Source organism: Moschus berezovskii, chromosome 15 (genome assembly GCF_049115385.1).
Source record: "Moschus berezovskii isolate FMDL1 chromosome 15, NW_MosBer_1.0, whole genome shotgun sequence".
NCBI lineage: Eukaryota > Metazoa > Chordata > Mammalia > Artiodactyla > Moschidae > Moschus > Moschus berezovskii.
Window position 1 is genome coordinate 26,362,152 of NC_142474.1, and position 19,082 is coordinate 26,381,233.

Sequence of the window (19,082 nt, forward strand, 5' to 3'; positions counted from 1 at the left end):
ACTTTCCCTACCACCCCTGCCTTCCTCAGTTTGCCACAGGCCCGCCTCGTTCAGGCGTGAGTCTGGAGGTACTCCCTCCCCGTTAGCAGTCCTGACAAATCCAGCTTCTGAGTATGCTCACTTCTCCCTGTGTCCACTGTCAGCGGTCTGCCACCTCTCACTCTCACCCAAGAGTTCCTCTCTTCTGGTAACTGGTCTCCCTGCCTTCCCTCCTCCCAGCCCTGTCACCCTGAGTCCATTCTCCTCACAGGACCTAGGGGGCCCTTGTGAAAACCTGAATCAGACCCTGTTACCCTCCTGCTCACCTCCTCAGGAACTGCTGGCTGCCCCTTTCCTGGGAGCCGCACTCTGTCCAGGGGTGTGCTGAGCCCTCATGGCCTACACCACCTGCTCTCCAGGGCCTCCTGTCCAACCTCCCCTCACCTGCTGAGTTCCAGCCCAGGACCCCCATTCACTTCCTCAGACACACCAAAGTCGGCCTTCACACAGTATTCCTTGCACCAGGAGACTCTCTCCCTTCACACAGAGCATGGCCATCTGGCTCCTTCCCAGCCTTTTCGTCCCAGGTTTGGTGTCACACCCTCACGGTTTCCCCTCATCCCTCTGCACCTCAGCACCACCCCAGCTCATTGTACATCACTGTGCTCTATTCGTTTCCCTCAGGACCCTCATTCCAAGTTGTAAGTAGATACCTGTCCTGACAGGCTTTCCCCACAGATGGGAAACTGAGAACCAGGCCCACGGGGTTATGTTTGCAGGACCCAGCACAGGGCCTGACCTGGTGCTCAGGTATCAGGTAGACCCATTAGCAGATAGACTCTTCAGTGTGTTCCTTTATATCCTGAAACATCCTTGTGATTGCCCACAACCCCCAGGTTGAACCCCGTCTTCTTGCTGTTTATCTTCTGTTAGTGAGCTCCTTGGGGGCTCGCATCTGTGTGCTCAGCCCCTGGTGCTCAACACTGATACCCGTGGATTTGTGTCATTTAATTGCGAGCCCTACTCTTTCACAGGGAAACAGGCCCAGATCCTCCCCCTACTTTTGTCATGTGAGTAGCACATGCCTCAGATTAGGCATTTCTGATATCTGTGTATTTGTTATTCAGTTCTCTGTAATGAGATTTATCATGGAATCAGAAGTCATCCTAAAATGCAACCATTCATGATGAACTGACCATTCAGACATCCTTCCCATTTGACCCTCACGTCTTCACAGATGGATTATCCTTGATGGTTCGGTCACAACTGATTGCAAAGTAATTTCATTAAGTCAGTGAAAGTGATTTGGAGAATTCCACAGATGTTATACAAAGCCATTGATGGTAGGGAGCTTGTTAAATTAAGTGAAGAGAAAGTAACTGATCAAAGTGATGACATAAGTGCCTCAGAAGATAATGATTTGTATATCAAAAAGCCTAGGGAAAACTGATGGGAGTCCTCAAATATTTTGTAAAAGTTCCCTTCCTGTGACAGGACTAGGAGAGGCAAACACGAAATGAAAAATAGATACCATATTGTGCCAGCATATGGTTCAGGGGAGCTTAGTGTGATGCAGTTCATGGGGTTGCGAAGAGTCAGACGTGACTTAGTGACTGAACAAGAACAACATGGTTCTATCAGAAGAATCATGGTCCAGTTATCAATCAACTTGGACTCAGTGTTCATTCAAGAAACTGGTTGCAATAATAAACCAAAGTTTTTTCTAATATCAGATAAAATGAAACTTGTTTTCATAATTTTTTTCTTAAGACAGAGCCTTTTCAGACCTTTTCATACCTAAATGAATTCATTTTAAATGATCTTTTCCCACCAATCTTCCTTCACCAACAAGGACTCCTCCAGAAGCATAGCGACAGACCTAGCCACTACGCAAACATGCATCTCACGTCCATGTCAGAAGTGCTCCGTAACTGTAGCAGCAGCATTTCAAATACTTGCATCTGCGTGTGATCATGTAAAAGAAAAGCTTCTTAACCAAAGTCTAATAGACCCTGAAGCCAGTCTTGAAGATTTATGTCCCAGAATCTTAATGTGGCTTCTCCTGACGACCATTTCTAGAGGTCAGAGCACCAGGAAGGCTTGGACTCATTCGTTGTCACAGGAGTCACATAAGGGGTGTACTCAAGTTTGAAATCAGGAAAACGTGTACACACCGCTTAACATCTATGGCTGGGGTCTGCACTGGCTCTCGGGCCAGATCCAGCTTACTTCCTGTTTTTTCAGAGCACAGCCGTGCTTATTTGTTAACTTGCTGTCTGTGGCTGCTCTCTTACTTCCATGGTAGAGTTGAGGAGTTGCAGCAGAGATCACGTGATCCACAAAGCCTAACGTGTTTACCACTGGCCTCTTCCAGAAAAAGCTTGCCAGCCCCTGAGCTAAGGCCTGACTGGGAGCAGAACTATGCTCATATCCTTTGAGTCTCTTTGTAAGCTGCTGCCTTCTTTTTTTGTACCACAAGTACAGTAGATAGAAAGAGTTTCAATGTCAGTCATGGAGGAGTAGCTTGTAACGGGCTAACCCTCACACAGATAATAGGTATGTATAAACACAGGGCAGAGCATTAAAAATAAAAGAAAAACAACTCTCTGCAGGTCCTGTGGAGCCGCCAGATACAATCAGGGACTGAAAAGGGGATGACATCGAATGAGACTCACATTTTCATGGCTTTTCCCCCAGAGGGCACACCCACGACCGTGTAGCACAGGGTAGCTAGAACTCAAGCGGGGGCTGTCTTTGTCACTTGCGGTATTTGAGGGCAGAGGTTAAAGTTGCCAGAGCAGCTGGGAAACGAGGCAAGTCCCAGAAAAGAGGAATCCAACAAGGCAGGAAGCCCCGAAAATCAGCTTATAAATGCCTTTCCTGGCTTTGCTTAACCCTCAGATTGTGGAAGCACAGGAGCGACGCTAAGGCACTCAGCAGAAACCAACAGCTGGAGAGACAACAGGACTGAGCAGAGGTCCTGCTGCTGCCCGTGAGAATAAGCGGAGTCTAGAGTCCAGGCCTGCCTGTTACATACGGCTTAATCAATACCCTGGGATCCCCTGAAACTGCCAAAGGGCCGTGTCTTAGGAGTAGAGACCCACATAGACCCACCCTAACCACGTGTAAAACCATCTCAGGGTGATAATAAGCCAGTGTTTTAACACTTAAGAGAAGATAACGGAAACCAGATATTTTAAATATGTAACTACAGATGGGGGAGTCTCACACAAAATGGCAACTGATAAATGAAAATGCTGAAACTGAAAACTGTAATATCTAAAATGAAAAATCCACCAGATAAGTGACAAATTAACCAATCAGAAGAACAGAGAGTAGAAAAATAAGAACATGGTACCCTAGGGACAAATTCAAATGATCAAACATATGTGTAACTGGAGACCCAGAAGTTGTTAGAAAGAAAAAGTGGGGGGACAGAAAGAAAAGATGTTTCGAGAAACAGTGGCTGAAATTTTTCCATATTTTGGTGGAATTAACTCACAAATCGAAAAGTTTAGCAGACTCATAGATAGCAAGAAATCTATGTCTAAGTCTATCATAGTCAAATTGCTAAAAACCAAAGTTAAAGAGGAAAATCTTGAAAGCAGCCAGAGATAATACCATAGGCACATGCAGGACACAACACTGTGAAAGAGGACTAGCCTTCCACAGTCAGTGGAGGCCATAAGACAGTGGAGCCGTTTTAAAGAGTCAGAATTATCCGCTTACCAAAATTATCTTTCAGATGTGAATTCAAAGTCATGACATGTTTAGAAGAAGAAAAGCAGAGAGGATTTAGCAGCAGTGGCCTCAGAAAGGTTCTTGGGCTAGAGGGGATGATGCCAGATAGTAATTGAGATCCAAGGAAAGAACAAGAACCACTCGGAACTGTTAATATAAAAATCTGGGGGTTTTTCTTTTTATTAAAAAGAAATTATTGGCTATTTAATGTAAAAATTATAATACTGAATTATGTGGGTTAGCGTATAGATTTAAAATATTTGGCAGCAGCACAAAGGACAGTGGGATAAGAAATCTTGCACGGTTCTGATCTTTCACATAAGGTGGTGCATTTTAAACTCTTAAGTCAGCTGTGAGAGACATATATCGTAGTTACAAGAGCAACCACTTAAAGAGTAATACAGGGAGGTATAACTAAAAAACCAGTGGACTAATTAATACATTAAAAGTAAACAGTAAGAAATAGTTAATGCAAAGGAAGGGAAGAAAGGAAGAACGGGGTTATATTTTGTTTAAAAACAAAATATAAAGCAAATAGCAAAATGGTAGTCCTAATATCACTAAAAACCAAATATATCAGGAAGTACATTAAGTGTAAAGGAACTAAATATTCCATTTAAAAGGCAAAGGTTGTCAGATTGGATCAAAAGTCAAAATCAAACAATATGCTGGTTATAGAAGGGATTGCCTTACATAGAAACCTAGAGATCATGTGAAAATAAGAATGGAAGTGGATATTCTGTGCAGACCATAAGCAAGAGAAAACTGTAGTTTTTATATCTATATCAATAAATAGACTTCAAGAATAAAGAAGGGGCGTGAAAAGAGTAGCAGTGGGGAACTTCTCATGTTGATTAAAGACATTTTCTGTCTTGGGATGGGACAGGATGAATGTATACATACACATTTGTCATTTTATCAAAATTAAGACCTTTTATCAGCCCTAAGATCTTTGCACTTCTCTAAATGAATCTTACTTTACAAATTTAAATACCACACACACACAAAATCCAACAACCTTGTAAAGGAAGTTGCTGGAGTAATGCATCAAAAGTGAAAGCTAGTACGATAGCCTTTGCTCCATCTGTGTGCTCCTCTGACTGTCATCCCAGGGAGGGCAATTCAGAGTCTTTCCCACCTAATCATCTGGTTTCCCTAAAGTTTCTTACAAGTTTTATTGTTTTTTTCCTCTCTAAAACTTAACATTTTATTGGAAGTTTTCCAACTTGACCCCAGAGGCAGGGATCTTTCTCCCTGAGACTAGTAACGCTTAACCTGGATGGCATCACCGACTCGATGGACATGGGTTTGGGTAGACTCCGGGAGTTGGTGATGGACAGGGAGGCCTGGTGTGCTGCGGTTCATGGGGTTGCAAAGAGTTGGACACGACTGAGTAACTGAACTGAACTGAACCTGGATGGATGTTTGAGGCTGGCATTTATTTTGACATCACCCTGCACCTAAACAGTTCTTAGGTGCTCACTTCTGATAACAGTGTCTACCTGGGTTTTGGAGGGAAGCCACAGAACAGAGAGCAGGAGGAGAGGCCCGTAGTACCTCTCACATCATGTGTAGGGGTCAGGTTTCAAAGTCAGGGGATACGACAAAGATCAAGCACAAGTCAGAGTCTTGTCTCGTACACTGACCTCACATTCACTGAGCAGGAGGCTTGACCAGCACACACACATGCCCAGAAACCAGGGTTGACTGGAGTGGGTACATCCCATTTTCCATCTCACACCCTATGAAAACAAATGGCCCGCTAAATCAGCCTCACTATTTAGATTGTCCTTCCTTCTCTTCCCTATTGTGTTGGGGGTAGGGGGAGAGCTGGGGGGTGATTGGTGGGAAGAAGCCCTGTACACAGAGTTAAATGCATGTATGTGGAATGAGATATGTACCCGCTTTGGGGAACTGCCACGTATGTGGACGATATCAAAACAGCGAGTTGTAAGCTCATCCAGGTCGTGAATGTAAATGTATACTCATTTCTATAGCACAGTCAGCATTTAGATTGTTATCTTACGACACCCAAATGCAGGCACTTCTCTGGAGAACTATTTACAGCATTATTTTTATCTCCTTGTTAGTTTGGGGAGCCAAAGTTTAAAGAACTACTGAACAAATGAATTTGGAAATTATAACATTGAGTTCAATTAGCCTTTTCAGCTGAAACAATTGTTTATAGCACATATTTAATGCCTATAAAAGTGTATTCTAAACTACCTTCTGAGTGGCATTTCAGTGTTAGATTTGAAGTTTTTGCCTTTGGTAATTACTGGTTCATTTGCTTTAAAGCATCATGTCATCTTTCTTGGCTTAAGAGAAAGATTACCTTTTGTACGGGGATAATGGCCTTCAAAGTCTAGTAAGAAGCATATTTAACCAGTTTTCCCAATTTTGTTGTTTATTTTTCCCTCTTCTCTGCAGTTTCGTGCCTTAGCACCAATGTACTACCGAGGCTCAGCTGCAGCTATAATTGTTTACGACATCACGAAAGAAGTAAGGCCTGACATACCATCTTCTTGAGACAATTCTGAAAACTCTGTTTAGGTCACTTCAGTCTCCAGTTGCTTTCCTCCTTTGTGTTACAGGAGACATTTTCAACATTAAAGAATTGGGTAAAAGAGCTTCGACAGCACGGCCCACCCAATATTGTAGTTGCCATTGCAGGAAATAAGTGTGATCTTATCGATGTAAGGTAAGTTATTAGTGCAGGAGATACCAGTTCTGATTGTGTGTTCTTCTTCTAACACACTATCCAGTAGAAGAATCTAGCTTCTGTTTTATCTCTGACATTGAAAAATTCCTTTTTGTTGTTTGGTTGGGGTCCTGAAGTTTCAAACTAAAATTAAGAGTTCAGACACTCGGAGCTCATTAGCTTATGTATTGAGACAGGTGTGTAATTTATTTAAACGTCAGTTGCAGCACACTTGAACATGATCTGAGATTGATGTAGCCTCAGCTCCCGTGACGTACGGTACTTGAATGGGGAAAAAATATTTTAAGGAAAGCACATTGATTGGCAGTTTCTCTGGACCACTTCCATGATCCTCCAGGAAAGGGCTCTAGTGGGGGTGGAGGGGTGGGAACCACGGTGATTCTCTGACCATTCCATTAGCTGCATTGCTAGTGGTTCCAGGTTCCATTCTGATCATCATAAATCTGGTTAATTACTGGGTAGATGGGGATCACATTAAGCTCCTGACAGGTAGAGTTTGTAATCTACTATTGTTTTCCAGAGAGGTCATGGAGAGAGATGCCAAGGACTACGCCGACTCCATCCATGCAGTCTTTGTAGAGACAAGCGCGAAGAACGCGATAAACATAAATGAACTCTTTATAGAAATTAGTGAGTATCCCTACCTTATGCATTTCTTCTGTGCAGAGCAACTTAGTGCAGCATTATCTGGCCAGGGGGTTTCCTCCCTACACAGAGCAGTCTAGACTGGTATTGTTCTCAGTGGAATGAGATTTGAGAATTGAAGAGTGACGGCAGGTTTTCATATTGGGCGGTAATTGCTGGAGAGCTGGTGACTGGCCCTTCCTTCTAGGAGGAGTGTTGCTCCTGAGTCAGTAATGTTCAAGGCCTTGGGGTCCTGCAAGCTGTCATCATCCTCCCTCTCTTTAAATGTGTTTCAGTTAGTCATCGAGCGTGAGTCAGATAAATAAAGGGACACGCAATGTTGTGTAATTCCCCCATAAGAAAGTCCTCAGAAACTAATACGAGGCTCTTGGCAGTGAGAGGTTAAGACACTCTCCCATCCCCTCCTCTTTCCCTTTTCAGAAGTGTTACAGTGATGACACTCAGTGGGAGAGTCTGTCGCATACCTCTGGGACCGTCCGTGGACTGGATCTGTTTATTCATTTCATTCCAGTTCATCAGCGTGTTCACTGAGACCTGCTCCAGACTTGGGGGAGACAGCAGCAAGCATGACAGGGCGGCCTCTGTGGTCCACTGGGGGAGAGACAGCACACGGGGAAGCAAGACCCTTTCTGATGATGAGCAGGAATACAAAGAACATAAGATAGACTGAAGTGAAAGAGTTCCTGCAGGTGGTCAGGGAAGGCTTCTCTGAGGAGGCACTATTGGAGCCAGACCCTGACAAAACAGGTGTGCAGAACCCTGAGGTTCATGTTAACTAAACAGGTCAGACTTGCACAAGAAGGACAGGAGAAAGCCACACTGAGATCCATCCTTCGGGGAGATCTGAAAGTGGAAGGACACTTGGCCAGCATGTAGAGGCAGGGTCAGCAGGGCTAGGCTGGGACGGCCCCCAGGGAAGCAGACCTAGGGGCACACCAGGACCTGGGGGCTGCAGGAAGCCCTGGTGACCCTGACAGCTGGCCAGGGGAAGCCCAGCTCCAGCAAGTGGACAACAGTGGCAGGTAGGCCCCTGGCTTCCCCATTACTGGGGTTACTTTTGGTTTTATTTTTAATTTTTGATGTTTTTAGTTTGTTCAGAGATCTGAATTTTATGTAACATGTCACACTTTTTAAATCTGGCCACTTACTGAAATATTTTCGGAGTACCATGCAGGCCTGCTGGTCCCATCTGCCTCCTGGAACAGCTGGTGGACACTGGTGTGTGAGCTCTAGTCCAGCCCCTTCCAGCGTTAAAGAGCAATGATATTTATCGTCTTCCTAGATTGTAGATAGTAGTTACTCAGATATGTTCCTAAAAGGCAGTGTGTAAAGGTAGTCGGGAATTTTTCACAGTTTAGTTCAAGCTAAAATGTCTAAGTGTGTGGTATCATAATTATCACTGTTTTTGTAAAGTGTTCCATAGCAGTATTAAGAATAGGAAGGTAGTGAAGCCTGCCAACAGTGAAAATTGCTATATAAAAACTAGCCTATACATACTCATTTTAACTGTGAAGAATAAAAAAAAATATGTTCCAAAATATTAGAAATACTTAGAGAGATGTAAGTTGAGTTTATTATTTACTGGGCATTGTAAAAGCGAGTTAGCATGGGGCCTGGGTTTGCTAGCTTTTTATCAAAGTCTAGTATACATGCTTCATAGTGCTCCCGTCAGAAGTATAAACCTCCAGGGGTGTTCACGGACTGAGTAGACTCTTGGCTCAGCACCCGTGTCAAGACCCTGAGGTCTTGACATGAACCTCACCCCTCCCCCTCCCACAGGGAGCCCCCATGCTGACCACCAGCTCTTCTTGTTTTACCTGTTTTTAGACTTTATGCTTTTTAAGACGAACTGGGTTTGCTCACGCGTGTCTGGTGTGTTTGACTCTACATCACATCTGGTAGATAGGTCCCCATGAGCGTGTGACTCATTGTCATCACCGTGGAGTGTGTGTCAGGGCAGGCCACCTCCACGGGGCAGTTACCTGCCACGTAGTTAGGCATCTGACGGTTATCCCCAGTTTTGAGCTATGACAAGTAGAACCTCTCTGAGTGTTCTGCTTCATGTCCAGTGTGTGCACAACATGTACGCATTTTTGTTGGGGGCCTGTTTACACCCAGGAGAAGATTGGCTGAGTCATCAGGTATGCACACATTGAGTAAGGGTTTACTGCCCAGCAGTCTTCAGGGTGGTCACACCCGTCAACTCGGACACCAGTGGGATCTGAGAACCCCAGTCATTCCGTGTCCGGCTGGCAAGGTCATGACCTGCCACTTTGGACAGTGAATGAAGTCAAGCACCTTTCCGGCATTTGTTTACATTTTTATAATATTTAGATAGCCTCTTCTGTGTAGTTTTGCCTGTTTTCCTGTTGGATTTATCTGCCTTTGTCTTAATGTTTATAGTTTATTTTGGCTGTGAGTCTGTTGTTGAATTTGTCTATTGGAAAGCTCTACTCCGTGCCTTGACTTTCATTTTTGGATCAACTCCTTTCGTGAACTGGAGCTTTAAATTTTAATGTATCCACTTTGTCCTTACTTTCCCTTGCAGTTAGCACCTGCTTAAAAATTCCTTCCCTATTCCCAGGTCACAAAGGTGTTCTCCTCTGCTTTCTTCTAAAAGTATTTCAGAGATGGCTCTGCAATACCAACTGTGTTTTCAGCATCCATTTATTGAGAAATAAATGATGACAAGAGTCAGTAGAACTTTTATATAAATTTGCGTTGTGGTCATAACAGTGCATGCAGGCATTTGAAAGTGCTTGTAGGACTTACCATGGGTGCTTCCTCGCCTCGTAGACACCATGCTACATACTGCCCTCCCCACCCCAGTTTGCAGGCTGCTGGACGCGCTGGAGGCTCCAGTCTGGGCACCTGAGGACCTGGCAGTTGGCAGATTGCTGCTCTGCCTCGTTAATGCCAAACATGTGGGTGTAAGTTCATCCTATGGTTTCAGAGTACCTCAGCACCAGCTGGTGTGCTGAATGGATACTGGAAACATAAAGCTAAAGAGACATGCTGCTTTCCTCCAAGAGCTTGGGGCCCCATTCAAGGGAGAGAGGAGATCGCTGCCTAAACAAACACATAATAACGGGCTTTTGGCTCCTGACTAATGTGAGCGTCCAAGGTGCTCAACAGAGTTAGGAACTGCTCCTTGTACCGGGAGCAGCCCTGGAGTTATCAGGGAGAGTGGGTGACTGGGTGATTTAAGGCTTCTCTCGAAATTGACACTATGCTTCACGGAGCAGTAAAGTGAAACCCATTCATTCTCATGCACTGTTGGTAGGAGAATAAAGTAGTGCAGCCTCTTCAGAGAGCAGTTTGGCAGCATCTGTCAAAATTTAAATAAATTGCACGTCCTTCCTGCATTTGTTCTGGATAGACCCTGGGAGTGCAGTGTCTGTGTCAGACGAACACCCAGGAGTGGAACTGCGTGACCCAGCTCTTCCCAGACAGTCCATTTATCCTACACCAAGATAGTCTTTGCATTATTGTTAATGACATCAGAATACTGGAAACAAGCTAACTCTATGTGAATTGGGGATCAAGGGCGGAACATCCACAGGCGCAGCATCACAGAGCGTGTAGACGAACTCTGCTTGAGTGGTGCCCAGGATGCATGACATGAGAGCAGTCTGTGCTCCTGCCTGGGTTTTAAGAACAGGGATGGGTGCGTGTGTGTTCTGTGCACATCTGCGCACACCTGTCTCTGGAAGATGACCTGTCCTACAAGACAGAAGGACAGGGACATTCTGATGCAGTTTTTTTAACATGTTAAATGTTTCTCATTTAAAAAATGCGTACTAAATGCCAGGTGATACTCTTCTTTGGACCTGGGACCAGAAAAATGACAGGATATTGGTGGGAAAACTGATGGCAACAGAAAGTCTGGAGTTGGGTGAATAGTGATATTCCAGTATCAAATTCTTCATTTTTGCCAAGTCCCACGGTCATCCCATGAGGTCCCAAAACCGGGGGAGGCTGGGTAAGGGGACCCAGCAGTGCTGCATGTTACCTTTGCAGCTCTTCTGTACATTTAAACGTCTTCCAAAGTTAGAAGTTTATTACCTTTTTTTAATTTTAATGAGACCTGTCAAACTGCATGTGTAGAACGGTCATGTATGAGAATGAAGCCTGAGAAAGTGAATGCTCACTGCGCTCCCTCCTGTCCTCTCGGTTTAGGTCGAAGAATTCCATCCACTGACGCTAGCCCGCCTTCTGGCGGAAAGGGCTTCAAACTCCGCAGACAGCCTTCGGAGCCAAAGAGGAGCTGCTGCTGACCGGGCCTCGGCCCCCCGGGCTTCCCGATGAAGTAGGTGGTCGTGACAGGTCTCGGGAGGGCTGGGCCCCGCCTCCAGGGGTCGCCTGCCAGTCTTGGATCTTCTTCGGGCAACAAGGATTCACAGGAATTGACCGGTTTCATCTCCTCTTTGGAGACTGCAGCAATAATACATCAGTCTGTGGACTTCCGTCCTGTAAAGAATCTCTGTGTACACAGGGACTGCATCGTTGGCTCCTGATCTTGCTGAGAAGGAATATACAGTTGTGTGGATGGTAGGATGAGATCATTGAGTAGCTTTGTAGTCAAGATTCTGTGTCACATTTGTAAAGGGAAAATTAGCACTTTCGTGGTTCTTGAGGAAAAAAAACCCGACCTTGTGGGGACTTTCCTTCCCTTGGTTTCCCATTGCCACTGTTAGAGGGAGTGGTAGCATTTAGAATGTGTGCAGTTACCACCGTGGAGAGATGGCAGTTACGATTGTCTGAAGCTGACATGGGTTGTTTCTGGGCTGATGGAGAGGCACCCACCCCTGCCGTCTCTGACGCACTTTCCATTGGGCGTAGCAGCCCAGGACCCTGTCGCATGCGTGTCCCCAGGCACATCACTGGCACCTTTTTAGGTAAGCTCTGGCGATTGAGATGGTGGTGGTAGAGAGGCTGCCTGGAACATGTTGAATTGCAGATTCAGTTTAAACTGACTAGCCATGTTTTCCAAAAGAAGAGAGGAAGCCCAGAAAGTGGAGTAAATGCTGTCCATTTATTATTTAACCGAGCTGTCTTGGTGGGGGAAACAGTTATCTGCCGCTTGCTTAGCACATGTAAAGTTGTAGTCATATATTTATGAGACCACTGCTTACAGATTATAAATTATGTAAATACATTAATAAATTCTATGTTTCGTTTAACACTCCATTCACTCTTGCACCCGGCCTGGCGCGCGCCCCCCATTTCTCAGTCCGTGCATGGGAGGTTCTTTGAAACACGTTTTATGTGGTGCAGAAGCATAGAGCATGTGGCTTTGGGTTGGCAAGGGTTTCTCTGCCTTCCCTCCCACCACCCCTCCTCTGCAGTCCCATCTGGAAACCACCGTGCAGACAGATGCCACTTGGAGAAGCCTGACTAGCCCCTCCTAGCCTCGGGGTACAAGACCAATCTCCTGAGCCCATGTCATTTACCTGGTCTTGGAAATAAGCTGCTTCTAGCTTTCACAGCAGCCTCAGACCAACTGTTTGAAGAGCGCTTCTTCTCTTGTTAACAATTCCGCGCCTCTTTCCCTTATTTTCCCCTGCCTCTCTTAGTGGTTAACACTCTTTTCCCTCAGGGAGCCTAATGAGCTTTTTAATATAATCTAAAAATAAAGCACTGAAGTGAAGTTGGTGAAAATTTGTTCCTGGTCTAATTTGGCACCCTTCCAACCTGAGTATTGTAAGGGAAGGAAATTTACAAAATTAAATAGGAAATGAAACAGCTTGAATTTCAAACCAAATTGTATTTTCAGAGCTATCCTTAAACTGAACAGTCAGAACTTTTAAAAATAGTGGTTATTTCTTCATGCCCCCCACTTGATACGGTTAGATTTTAATGGGAAAATTATAACTCAGATGAAGTGAAAAACAATTCCCTTCCCCATAGTGTATATCTTGAGCATTTGGAATTGTTTATTCTCTTATTGAAATCATATAGAAGGAATGTAGATAGTGAACATTGTCATGTTGCTTTGTTTAAAGTACGTATGGACTCTCCTCCCCTGGCATCTAGCTTTCCTCCCCAGTGTGAGATTAGCAAGATTTGGATAGCATGTGTGATTCTAGGGCCAGGTACTTCACACCTAAGGGTGGTTAGGCTTTACTTCATATACATCCAAATGGACTGGCCATCAGGCCACTGCCCTGGTTGGTCCCTGACATTCCCACCACCATGCCTCTGTCTCCATGACAACAAAATAAAAACACTCGACTTACCAAGAGGTGAGGCGTGTGTGGCCCTTTCTTATTTCACCAAAAGATGACACAGATCTGATCTCTGACCTTCACAGTTTTTCCACTACAGCTGTCCATCAGCATGGCTGGTTTCATGGTGTCTGGGTGCAAAGGGAAGGGCGGGCAGAGAGCTTCCATGCCTCTCTGGTGGGTGAGGCCTCCCCTCCAAGCGTCTCTCAGCCCATTGTGACATCGGCTGCACAAAGCCCAGCACAGTCCATCCTTCAGCCCCCGCAGCTGCCTTCTCCTCCTGATCCTCGCGGCCCTCCCCACAGGCCCCCCACGCAGTTCGGGGGCCTCTCTTGCCCTCATTTTCCTCAGTCTTCTTAGAAATCAGTGTGTCTCTGTACCTCACATGATGTCCTCTTAATACTCAACAATAACAACTGCACCTTGCTCTCTCAGAATCCATAATCCATACTCAATGAGAACAGGGGAAAGGATGTTTTCCGTTACTTGTTTGCTTCTAAAGCACAAAGATGGATATTAACGTCAGAAGCAGTGTTTTATTTTGAGCCCACTTTGGATTATTCACCAGAGTAAACAGTGATTTAATACATGTTTCATACATCCTTTTTTCTTCTTATCATGAGAAAAAGCTAGCTTGTGAAGGAATTGAGACACAGCCCATCTATAAAAATCTGGTTTCGGTTCTCTTACGACGCAGAGCCATCTTTAAAAACTTGGGCGACTGAAAAGAGAAAAGCCATTCATTAGCTCTGAGTGTCTGTTGATTCCTCTCAGAGAAATGAAAATCAGGTCTTTGCTGGCGTCCAGTCCTAGGAACCAGTGATCTCCAGAACTCTCCTTTCACACAAGTGTTTTTCTGATCCTGTGATAACTCATTAATTATCATTTGGTGATTAAAAGAACATAAAGGGGGAGTATGATTAAGTGTCCTTCATCTGAAACTCCTTAAGAAGTGATTAGGGAGAAGTACCTACTGCAAGTCCTGGTTCTAAATGAAACCTCCATCACCTGCTCTTCAGCCACAGTCAGGCCCAAGTGCTACATGTCGCAACAGAAAGGTTTGGTTCCTTTAAATTAACTCACTTCCTTGTCGCCCATGTATGGTTTTGTGGGAAGTGCCTGCCCCCCGTTATATACATACTTCCTGGGTGCCTCCTCGCATCTGAGAGGACTGGACCCTTTGTGCTGGAGGGTCCATGTCTTAAGTACGCCGGGGTCCAAGGCTATCAGGTTTTGTTATTTCTAAATGTGTAGAAAGGGAAAGAAAACCACATTCACTTCCAGAACTTCTCTTTACGTTTTTGTATTTATTTCTTTTCTGTTCTCAAGAAGGAACATAGGTCTGCGAGACCTTCTAAATTAAACCCTGACAGAGTAATGAAAACATCCTCAGATGACATTCCATGGCTTTCCTGGAGACATCAGCCCAGCGTATCCAAACTGTTACGGCATCACGTTAAAACGGGCAAGTTTAATCAAGACAGCAGTACACTAATTGGCATGTCAGCCTCAGAGCTTGAAAAGGCATTTGTTCACTGTGAAATGCATCCTTTATGGTCTGAGAGTACATTTCAAAAGAGGTTGTATAAATTCTTATAAGCATCTTTTCACTCTTTTTTTTATTTCAGAACACGCTGAGAACATGATTCATGGCCCCTTAGTGTATAAGAAATAACGTGTGCAGCATGTTATATGTATGACAAACGAGACCCCCATACATTCAGATGTCTCTGCAAGAACCTGTATAAGCAATGAGGAAACTTTTCCCTCTGGGAACAAGTCAATGGAATTCCCTTCACTCTCATCTATACCAGGGACCTGCTATAGAACATCTGAGGGTAATGACAGCCCACAGACTCAGGCTGCCTTTCCTCTCTCAACTCATTAGGCTGCAATTGTTCTGCCCCATCTCTGTAATGAAAGTTAAACGACAGTGATAAGCTGGAGAGTGGAAACCTGTGAAAATCCTTCCTTATTTAAATTTGTTGTAAAGGGACCAGCAGCCTGACTTGTCTGCAGGAGATCATCTCCCTCTTTAAAGTTATTATTTTTTGAAAGAAGAAACAGGATGTACCTTCAGGGGTCGGGCAGTGACTATAGACCTGCTCTCACTTACATGTGGTCCATCAAAATGTTTCAATGATTCAGAGTAATATTTAGGAGATGTGTTCTAACTCCTATGGTACTGTGATTAAAAAACAGTCCAAGCAACAGAATTATCCAGGAGATAAACATGATGCTGTATGGTTTTAGCAGAGGGAAGTGGGGGTGGAATATGGCCTTGGACTGAAAGAAATGACCCCTGCCCATTTCTCTTGATAGCAAGGTTACTTGTCTCAACTTCCAGTAATAGAAATCCAGGCAATGTGATCATCCAATTTGCAAGAAACATTAGTGAAACTCTGGGGCATTTGTCCTGTTTTATGTGCAAATGAAAGTTCAAAAAAAAATTAGGAAGGTGTTACATTTTTCAGGAGCCTCCACTTTTTCAGTCCAAGAGAATGATAAGTGAGCGACCTGTTATGATGAAGTTTCATTAGACATAATGAAGAAAGGGAATAAATAGAACAAAGAATCTCCTTATTTCTGTTTGTCCTTCAGGATTCTCATAGCATATAAGGAAAATTATTTACCCTCCAAATCTAGAAGGACTTCCAGTGTCATAGATCAACTTTAATTTTTGGTCTGTACCATCAGAAATAACTAATGTCTGTGTTCTTTCCTCTTAGAGCAGAGTCAATTCCAGATAGGTTAGAATATGTGTAACTTCCAAACAAAAGGATTCAGAAGTTTAATAAAAAGAAAAATCTGGAATCTTCCATCTTTTCCTTTTACCTTCAACATTTTAGGTAGATAGTAAGATTAGGATCTATCATCAGTAGATACTAGAGTTAAAACCATGGAGTCTTAACAAATTTAACCGATTTTTTTTTTTTAATTCATTGCCAGTTCATTTTCAGATCAGTGTGGATGGTCCTGGCGTCCAGTGCCTCATCAAAATGCTTCATAATGGAAACAAATAAAATTCTGGGTAGCTTTCCATGAGCAGGAATTCAAGTGCCAAGAATTCAGCTAATTAATGGAAAATCCTCAGGTAGTACTGGTTGCTTTTTGAAAGCACCTTCTCTAAATTGGCAGTTTTAAAGTGTAGACCTTAATCATCTCGTTAATCATGCAAAAAAAAAAACACTGATTTGATGCAACTTCTTGATTTGGGAACTTCTTCGTGTTTCCGGAAGCGAATGGTTTAATGCAATACTGAAGAAGAAATCCATCTTTAAAACAGCATTTCACACACAGAGCCAGTAATCTTCACTCAGAATTGAAATTGTTCAGGAAGCGCTCACCTTTCAGGTCACAGAAACAAGCCCACCACCCCTTCTTCCACCAGGCAAGGCCAGAGCCCACACTGAGCACCCAGCTGCTGTGGGCAAGCAAGGGCTGCAGGCAACATGCCCCCTTCCCACTTCAGAAATAGTCAGCACCCAGCAGCCCATGATTTCACATTGGAGCTTAATGCTTAATTAATTGTTACTAATTTTTTCATGAAATTTATACTTGAATTGTCAGTTTGACACACACACACACCCCCACCCACTGGAAAAACCTTGAAAGCAGGGCTTAAATTTGTATACCTCCGCTTACTTTGCCTATGAGGTTATTACACAGTTTAGGACACTTTTTCTTAATATGGATTATGCACATAACGTCAGACAGGTCAATCCAGTGTGGGGAGAGTTACCAGCATCTGGTAGGTCAGAGCCACCAGTGGGTGCCTCTGTTTTTAAACCATTTGTTGTGTCGTGTAGACAGAGTTTTATGGCCCTGGAAAAGATTTCCTTCTTTCAGTCTCCTCCAGCAGCTCAGTCTCTCGATCATCCCACGTTACGAGTCACTCACACAGTGGTCCATCATGCCTCTGACCTTAAGAGTTGACTTCCTTGTGATCGAGGCCGTGATTCTTGCCTTATTTCTCCTTCGCTTTTTGCTGCAGGCTCTCCCTTAAAGATGCAGGGCACCTGCCACCACCTCAGTGTGTGTGACGTGCCTTCCTGTACTGCCTTACCTGGTCACAGCAATGAGATTTGCCCACCTCGTCCCATGGTAGGGCGGGGGGAAGCAAGAGGCGACCAGTGATGTCAGACAACACACAGACTAATTTAGGGGAAGAAGTCCAGTATTTCCAGAGAGGAGATGGGCAGTACTGGTTTACAGTGGCAGTGTCACCGCGTCACAAAATGTTTTCAACCACTGGCAACAAGGCAGGTTAAGTGTCAGAACTTTCACTTAGCTTGTACTAGAACATTTGTTAAACTTCGGAAAACCCTAAGTCTAAAGTCTTGAAAAGAGATTTGGAGATAGATGAGCCTAGACATTTAAAAAAGCTAAGCCGATGTACCAGCAATTCTTATTTCTCCTAAGAATGTCATGCCTTTTCAAGACCTGATGCAAGGAGTAAGAAATTTGTGCCTTTTTCTAATAATGTCTATTATGGGGAAAAGAAAAATCAAGTTGCTTACAGTTTAGACCGCTTTGTTGCACTATAAGCAGCCCAGATTCATAGCCATGGCTCCCCTGCATGATGCATTGCTTGACTACCTGTGATGAAACGTAATGATGGTTTGCCAAGCTTGAATGAATGTTTGAAGACTTTATTTTTGCAGTCATAACCTTGGGCTGGACCTAAGTCTATATATAAACCATATGGTGTCTGTATTGTTTGTAGATGCTGACGAAAGAAAACTTGATCTTTTGATTTTTGCTGTAAGATTTTTCTTTTTATGTTTAGGCTGGTAGTAGATCATTTGCAAATGGTGGTTGATTTGGCGTACTTCTAAACTGTATTGTTTCAGCTTGAATATTCTGTACTAAACTTTTATAGAGTATAACATGCTAAGTCACTACAAAGTCTGTTGTATTGTGAGGTGAGTGTAAACATTTTGTTAATAAAGTGCTATGTTTACAGATAACATATTTGCCCTTTGGCTGGTTTCTCCTTGTGATAGTCTTCATCACCCAATTTTCTTTTTCCTTTTTTTTTTTTGACTGTGTCTTGGGGCATGTGTGATTTTAGTTCCCCAGCCAGGGATTGTACCCACTTTGAAAGCACAGAGTCTTAACCACTGAACCACCAAGGAAGTCCTTCATCACATGTTTTTCTTACTCTCCTGAAGTCATTTTAAAATGACTTTTGAAAACTGAAATGCTGTGGTGTCTGGTGAGCAGCGTGGTATTTGTATCCATCAACCCAGCTCCCAGCATCTCTCCCTTAGTCACCTCCTCCTTCCTGTCCATGTCCTTCCAGAGTTCAGATGGGGAACCCCGCTGGAGGCAGGCCCGCAAAGCCCCCAGCAAGCATTTTGAGGGAACACTGTTTTCTCACTAACTCAGGTTCATGAGCAAAAAGTTTTATACCATCTTCTGATATCCAGCTGGTTTCATCAAAGATGGCAGCGTTGCCATTCAGAGTGGACTTCAGCCTGGATGTCCTTAGTGCCATGCAGTGCCCACAGAAGCACAGCTTCACACACTGGTTTTCTCTCTGACATCCCCCTGAAGATAGAAGCACAGTTGTCTTCGTGCTGTGTTTGTGTTGACAGCAGATGTGTTCACCTGAGGGAACCTGAGAGAGCAGAGAAGCCTACAGATGGACAGCCTGGAGTTTGCTTCAACTTAGCCCTTCCTGGGCTATGTGGCCTTAGACACAGTTCTTACCCTGTCTGAGTTTTGTGGCCTGCATCCGTAAAATAAGAGCCAAGCACACTTGA

The 19,082-nt window shown here is 44.1% G+C and overlaps 1 protein-coding gene across 4 annotated transcripts in view; it reads left to right on the forward strand.

The window, feature by feature from the left end:
- The window catches only part of RAB22A (RAB22A, member RAS oncogene family), a 48,724-nt gene extending 32,154 nt beyond the window's left edge, over positions 1–16,570 (forward strand). For 3 of the 4 annotated variants that reach the window (XM_055434301.2, XM_055434328.2, XM_055434318.2), the window contains exons 4-7: positions 6,151–6,222; positions 6,291–6,421; positions 6,963–7,072; positions 11,267–16,570. In XM_055434301.2, the coding sequence (XP_055290276.1) occupies positions 6,151–6,222; positions 6,291–6,421; positions 6,963–7,072; positions 11,267–11,364 (411 nt within the window). In that variant the 3' untranslated portion in view covers positions 11,365–16,570. The remainder of the gene's footprint in view (positions 1–6,150; positions 6,223–6,290; positions 6,422–6,962; positions 7,073–11,266) is intronic. The other variant, XM_055434309.2, reaches the window with a different exon arrangement.
- Positions 16,571–19,082: the final 2,512 nt, after the last annotated feature.